General features: G+C 37.0%; 1 protein-coding gene across 1 annotated transcript; it reads left to right on the top strand.

Annotated features, from left to right (window-relative positions):
* The first annotated feature begins 2,136 nt into the window (after positions 1-2,136).
* On the top strand, positions 2,137-7,385 carry LOC116257687 (WAT1-related protein At1g68170-like). Its single transcript, XM_031634642.1, has 6 exons — positions 2,137-2,336; positions 4,023-4,139; positions 4,730-4,967; positions 5,073-5,231; positions 6,793-6,944; positions 7,160-7,385. The coding sequence occupies exons 1-6, from the start codon at positions 2,137-2,139 to the stop codon at positions 7,383-7,385; spliced, it is 1,092 nt and encodes a 363-aa protein (XP_031490502.1).
* Positions 7,386-7,858: the final 473 nt, after the last annotated feature.

Genomic DNA, 7,858 nt, shown 5'->3' with positions numbered 1-7,858 from the left:
TGAAATTGATTTCTTCATCGATGCGCTGTTCTTTGACCAGCTGAATCGGGGGATTAGTATTTTCCTTGTGAAGCATAAGAAAAATCATAATAATAAGAACAAAGTGCTGAAGCAAAAAAAATGTATGAATCCAAAGGATTTTTACCAAACATCAACTGCACGCACAAACGAGAAAAGAAGTTACGGAGATCCCAAAAGAAAGGTTACTAGTGACCCCATAGCCAATCAAAAATTTGTTAACTATACAATCAATGCTCCATGAAAAAAAAATTCTGACTTTATCTTGAATATGAAAAAACCAAATTTGAATTCTTAAGGATGAAGAGCTTTAATATGTAATAAACTAAATTATGTGTGAAAACACCAATACCTATAGCGTTCTTGATTGGAGTCAATTCCCTCATCAAGTGTTATAGTTTGTGATTGATTCCAAATGTTAGCACATCATGTAATCCGCTGTCATGTCGTCCAGAAAAAATTCTGATCTCTTCCACCCTTTTTGGTGATACTTATCTGGCCGAACTCAGTAATAATTTGAATTTAAGAAATCACGTCTAATTGACTTTATGTTTAGATTCAATTTTATGTAAATGTCCCATCAATGTTAGTATATAATGTCTTTCTTTCCTCTCTCTCTCTCTCTATATATATATATATATATATATATATGTGTGTGTGTGTGTGTGTGTGTGTGTGTGTGATTCTTGTGAAAATGCATCCAGTATGTACATTGGTAGCTCATGTGAATTCCAATGGCTTTGGCGTTCACTTTAACTGTTGAAATTCATAAGCTTTTTGGAGGGCTTTGGTTGTTGATATACATAAGGTTTCCCAACGGCTTTGGACGTTGAACATTTCAAAGAATTCCTACATAGGTTGGCAAAGTAAAAAGAACATCACCCACAACTATAGTAGTTGGGGGTTCTTTCACCAACCGCCCATGGCGGTCATTAACTTGATTGCGGTGAAGATGGACCTGTGGAGGGTACATGTCGTTGAAAAGCTATTTTTATCGATGGTCAAAGTGGATGTCAATAAAAGTACATTTTTCACGGACATGCTAAACTTCATTTACACAATTTCCACTACAGCGACGACATTACTAGAAAAGCAACTTTTGTTCTTATTTTTATGTTATAGCACTGTGGACATATATATGCTTTAACTCTGGTTATTTAGTTTTTGTAACTTTGAACTTTATTTAAGTAGTTGTAATGTAATATAAATTCTAACTTTTGTCATATATATTTGTTTAGTTATGAGCAGCTAGCTTTATTTTATATTTGCATTTCTATCTTCGATTTTTGGAACTAATGTCAGTCGTAGATTAATAGAAAAAAATTAACAACTCTTTACTGACGTTTCAATAAAAGTCGATTAATGTATTATTGACGTCCAAGGATACGATGACGAAAATTTTTATCAACGTCCAGCCACCTGTCGATAAAAATCTTTACCGACATCTGTATAAGTGTTGATCAAATATTTTTCCGACATCTAGGCAGTGTGAAAAAAAAAATTAAGATGCTGAATGTTTTACCCGGCCATTGGTAATCATCTATTTAACAACATTTAAGATGCATCGGTGAAGATTTCTACATCAACACGCACATCGACGCATGCCATTTTTCTTCACCGAGTTTTCTTCTCTTTTTACCAAAGTTTTCCAGCCGTCTGTGAAATCGAGCAAAACAAAGTCAACGGCAGAGACTGGTATACACTCAGAGAGCACTTTGGAAAGAATCGAATTAGGTGCTGAACGGACTGAAAGCCCACAAACAGACAGACTCTACATTTGGCGAAATCTTATTTGGCTACAGCCCACATGCAGCAGAGTATATGTAACAAAAGAAAAATTCAGCTTGTTGGGTTTCCCTTTTCAATCTGCAGAATGTCTAATGGAATTCCCTTTTCAATCTGCAGAATGTCTAATGGAATTCCCTTTTCAATCTGCAGAATGTCTAATGGAGAAGTGTCAGGCTAGGAGTAGTACTGGTGGGCCGGTGGCCCCTTGAATAATAGAAAAAGGGCCATTCCTCACGTCAATGTGAAGTTCTCTCATGGACTTAGGCAAACAAGGGGCAAAATCTTGGTAGATTTAGAGAGGGAGATCAGCAGTGACGGTGGTAGGCATTAATGGAGGTAAGTGGAAGGGATAGGAGGGAGGGGCTGAAGGCAGTGCTGTACATGGTGGTAGTGCATGTAATAGTTGTAGGAATGAACATCCTCTACAAGCTTTCCGCAGATGGAGGTCGAATGAGCCTTCGCGTCCTTGTAGCTTACCGGTACATGTTCGGAGCTGCCTTCCTCTGCCCTCTTGCCTTCTTCTTGGAGAGGTATGCTTGCTATCTATTCTAGAGTAATGCACAGATCTGCAAGTCTAGAGGAGGAGGATCTGGATCTGGTACATTATATATGTATATATACTTTGGAATTTAAACCGTTTATCTGGTGCACCACTTGTAAGCTGATGTGCATGCAATTGTTAGCGTTTCAAAGAACGACTTTGTAGATTTTCATACAATTTTGGGAATCGGTCAGTTATTATTGTGCCAAGGAGAATTCTGCCCATTTCAGATGGGGACTCCAATCAGACTCTTGAGTTGAAATAGTTCTGGAATTGAACACCAATATGCCTGATCTTCGTTAGCATTTAAGAAGCACCACTCCAAGTCCGCTCAAGTACTAGTTAGACTACCGTGGCGGAGCTAAGTATTCGCAGGTGTGGGCAACTGCCCACACCAACATCACAAAATTTCTTTATTTTCATAGAAAGGCCTTCAAATATTTGAAGGTTATCCTCAAGGTAGGAAAGCTTTTGGTTACTGGCCATTCTAGAGTAATGCACAGATCTGCAAGTCTAGAGGAGGAGGATCTGGATCTGGTACATTATATATGTATATATACTTTGGAATTTAAACCGTTTATCTGGTGCACCACTTGTAAGCTGATGTGCATGCAATTGTTAGCGTTTCAAAGAGCGACTTTGTAGATTTTCATACAATTTTGGGAATCGGTCAGTTATTATTGTGCCAAGGAGAATTCTGCCCATTTCAGATGGGGACTCCAATCAGACTCTTGAGTTGAAATAGTTCTGGAATTGAACACCAATATGCCTGATCTTCGTTAGCATTTAAGAAGCACCACTCCAAGTCCGCTCAAGTACTAGTTAGACTACCGTGGCGGAGCTAAGTATTCGCAGGTGTGGGCAACTGCCCACACCAACATCACAAAATTTCTTTATTTTCATAGAAAGGCCTTCAAATATTTGAAGGTTATCCTCAAGGTAGGAAAGCTTTTGGTTACTGGCCCTCAGCACAATTTTTTTTTGGCTCCACTACTTCTTAGACCACACTAGGTATAACAAACACATGAATGTTTTATGATCTTTATTTGGAATGTTATCTGGGTGTGGAGATGTAGGAGCATTTTCATTGAAGGCCCTCTTTTTTCTATTATGCGCATGAATATTGACATGGAATTGTAATTGTTGGTATATGATTGATGCATTCAGGAAGACCCGGACAAGGCTTACATGTTTTATACTTGGCCAGGCCTTCTGTTGTGCAATTTTTGGGTGGGTGTGTGTGTGTGTGTGGGGTAATGTGCCTATTATGTCTAACCAATATTTTTTACTAAGGTTGTGTTTGTTTCACCATGGATCTCAAATCTCAAATCCATGGACTTAAGGTCAGACTCTTCCCATCAACAATCCGACCTTAAATCCATAGTTTTTAACATGTAGCATAAATTTAAAAACCAAAATCCATGTTATTGAGATCCTCAATTTGTTTAAACTGAAAATTTGCGAAAACACATTTTCTTATGCAGCCTCAATTTAAGATCCGAGTTATGAAACCCAACCTAAGTTTGAGAGAAAAAAGGTAATTGTTGATATATATATATATATATATATATATATATATATATATATATATATATATATATATATATATATATATATATATATATATATATATATATATATATATATATAGCTTACGCTTGCAATTGCTCCTCAGGGCATCGCTCAACCAAAATCTCTACATTGCCGCTTTGAAAATGACTTCAGCTACATTGGCCGTTGCAATGACCAACCTCCTCCCTGCTTTCACATTCATTTTGGCCATCATGTTCCGGTAACTTCACTTTTCCTGTGCATGATACAGAGAGCTAGAGATCGAGAGAGAGAGAGAGAGATATTGTTCATGTATTTTAAATTGAAGACTAGTGAAACTTAACTTGTTGATAGATGTGTGTGAGAGATGTGTGTGAGGGAGAAAGAGATTTTCGAATATTTTGAACTTATTGATGAAGTTTGACCTGTTTGTCAGACAAGAGGGAGAGAGAGGTTAATCGATAACAATGAAAATACAATTGCCGAAGTAGATGACAAGCTTCCACCAAAAGTTACCAAGTTGTCGTCAGTTCAATTTCCATGGGTACTATTCATCTCATTGTAAATGATGGATTCACGACACCTTATTGAATAGGTATATTACTCCCCACCTAAGTCCCAAACTAGGTATCCCAAAGGCACGGGAAAAGGAGAGGGGTGTTGGACTCTTTGGGGTACTCCTCTTCTTTCCATTCGAAGTTAGAAAACAAGTCACAAATTATTAAATTATTTGTTCCGATCATTTGATGAGAGAGAGAGAGAGAGAGAAAGAGAAAAATAGAAGATTTTAAATTATTAAGATTAATTAGTGAAAATTGATCTGTCGGGCAGATTAGAGAGGCTGGAGATTAGGTCTTCAAGAAGCCAGTCTAAGGTATTGGGGACAGCAGTAGGCGTGTGTGGAGCCATGCTACTGACCTTCTATCATGGTGCAAAGCTCCAGCTGTGGTCATTCCACACCCACCTACCGCACCATCACCCCAACCAACATCAGTCCGGCAACCAAGTACTGGGCTCAATGCTGGCCATGGCAAACACATTGAGCTATGCTACATGGCTTATAATCCAGGTGATTAGCTTTATCACTATTGCATCCTAAAACTATGTGTCCTTTTACCAATTTCCATTTCTTGTGTTTTCCTTTCTCAATTTATGTGATAGGTTTTGTACGCAGGCTAAGATGAGCAAGAGATATCCGCACCCTTACTCGAGCTCAGCCCTCTTCAACCTGTTTGCAGCCATTCAATCTACATGTGTTGCTGCTGTCACAGATTGGGATCCATCTGCATGGGAGCTTCGTTGGGATGTTAACCTTTTGACGATCATCTACACGGTACATGGTTTCAATTGTGTCTATATATATATATATATATATATATATATATATAAAAGATTGATTAGGTGGATCACATGTTCTGATTAGTGGATTGGAGTGATAATGTTGATATATTTGCTTAGTTTTTTGAACCATGAAGTTGGAATAAATCCGCTACTCACAGAAACTTCGAATCTATTCATCTGACCCACAGCCCAAAGATATAAAAATTTGCTGGGGAGCTATTTTTAAAGTACTTGTTGTTCAAATTTTCAGAAAACCAGAAGCTGGATGAGGAAGGGCTCGAAGTTCAACGACCTCAAATTTTTTAGTCTTCTAAATTAACAAGAAATCATATTGGATACTCAGATGACATGGCCTCACGTATGCCCTCCAAGACTTTGCTCATAGAAATCGCCAAAATATTCTAAAATTGATTTTAACAACTAATTTCCTTGAAATGCATTTTCTTTGATTGATTTGCAGCAGATTTGAAATCCCAAAGCAATTAATTCGACTCTAAATCGGACTCAGATTTGAATATAAAAAAAATACAATACAAAATTATATCTGCATTTCATGTTATTGGATTCAAATGTGGTAAGAAAGATCCTAAACAGTAGTCACATCCATTTATTAGTTATGTTCATAGTTTCTTATGAAATTTTCAAATTTGAAGTGAATTGTCCAACTATGAACCAGCCAGGCCCAAAAAAGTGCAGCTCCGCAGGCTGGCTGGGCATCAGGCATAAACTCAAGCCCGTGGCTCGATATTTCATCGGCCCGGAACAGGCTAGGATTTTGCAATTTTTTTCTGGCTGGCCCGGCTGAATGCCCACTCCTAATCACAACATGTGAACCACTTGAACAAATTTCAGTGCATGATTCATTGCACTTAACATGTCTTCTCATATTTTTCAGTTCCCATATCTGATAATATGTGAATATATATTTTAAGTTTTTCAGAATTGGGAATTAATATTCCATTTTCTTATATTCAAACTTCACATAAAGAAATAAAATTCTAGCTTTACTGATGTTATTTTCTTGAAGATATATATGAAAAATATTGAAATTTAATTTTATTTTCAAGGAACTGAAATACCCCTCGTATGAAGCAATGGGTCTTTATTAAGGAAACTCATTTGTTTCCTCCTTTGAGGGGTATTTCAGTCCCTTGAAAATACAAATGTATTTCAATTTTTGTATCTTAATCGCTACCTAACTATTTTTATAAAATCAACCATCAAATCTTATCTACGAGTCTTTCTCTCTCTCTCTCTCTCTCTCTCTCTGTATATATATATATATATACACACACACACACACACACACACACACACACATAACCGACCAACCGCTATGTTGGGTGATTTTTTTATATTTTATGGTGCTAAAAACAGTCACAAATGGTGCGTTCCATGATACCAGTTGATTGAGTACGGTTATATATATATATATATATATATACACATGTTCTGGAACTTTATGATTATTAAGATTGTCCAAAGTGGTCACTAGATGTTGCATGTGTAAGGATTGGTGACATTTTCTTTTTCTTTTTTCTATGAGCTTGCAGGGCATACTGGTATCAGGCTTGGTTGTGGCTCTCATGTCATGGGCTATTCAGATGAGAGGACCACTGTTTGTCTCAGCTTTCAACCCCTTGTCCCTTGTCATTGTTGCCTTTTTTGGGTCCATATTTCTTGATGAGGCTCTTCATCTAGGAAGGTAAAATAGCACTCAAAACACCCTTAAAGGTTGGAAATAAAATGAAACTTTCTTATTCATTACCAAGACAGTATATATAATGTACATTTATATATTATATTATTTGTTTCCAGTTATATATAATATATGGAACATTCCAATAACATAAAGTTACCAAGATGCAGAATGGAAATTTGAAACGATATACAGTAAACAGAAACACCTTGTGGTTTCAGTGTGGTTGGTGCTGGATTGATCATCTTGGGACTGTACACTGTACTGTGGGGCAAAGGGAAAGAGGTGAAGGAACTTGTCCAGCTTCAGGCACACAGATCTGCTGGAGAAGCAACTAAACTGGATTCAGATGGGTTGCACTCGAACCCGGCAGGTGCAGGCATTGGTGCAAATCAAGTGCCAGAGCACCGCATTAAAGAAGATCAGATAGACAGTGTTCAGTTGTAGCTAATTGAGTCAGGACCATGCAGCTCTCACAGCCAGTTTTTCCATGCACTTAAGAAGAGTCCAGCATTAAGCACTAGCATGTAAGGAAAGTGATGCTAAACAAGGGTTATAAATGAGCCAATATCTTGTTTGCAATCACATATATGCACACAGAGAAATCTAGTCTGTCCATGTTCAAGGATGTCACTGGATATTGAATCTGAATCGATTGACCACATTTCGAAGAGCAAATGAGCATATACACTGGTTTGGATTTTCCGTTTCTGAGGTTTTACTGTTGAAACTGATCCTTCGAATATATATATATAATATCCGACAAAATGGGTAAGGACAACAAGCAGACTTCTTAAATTTGTGTTAAAAAAGTGTTTTAAACAAAATGTGAACCAAATAATGTGTTTATAAACACTAATTTAATGTAAATTATGCTTCAATTCAAGTTACTTTTGTCAAAATATTGAACTTTCTAATAT

The sequence above is a fragment of the Nymphaea colorata genome, chromosome 7, assembly GCF_008831285.2.
Source record: "Nymphaea colorata isolate Beijing-Zhang1983 chromosome 7, ASM883128v2, whole genome shotgun sequence".
NCBI classification, from domain to species: domain Eukaryota; kingdom Viridiplantae; phylum Streptophyta; class Magnoliopsida; order Nymphaeales; family Nymphaeaceae; genus Nymphaea; species Nymphaea colorata.
Note: the sequence above shows the minus strand (reverse complement) of the source record. Positions and strands in the feature narration are given on the sequence as shown.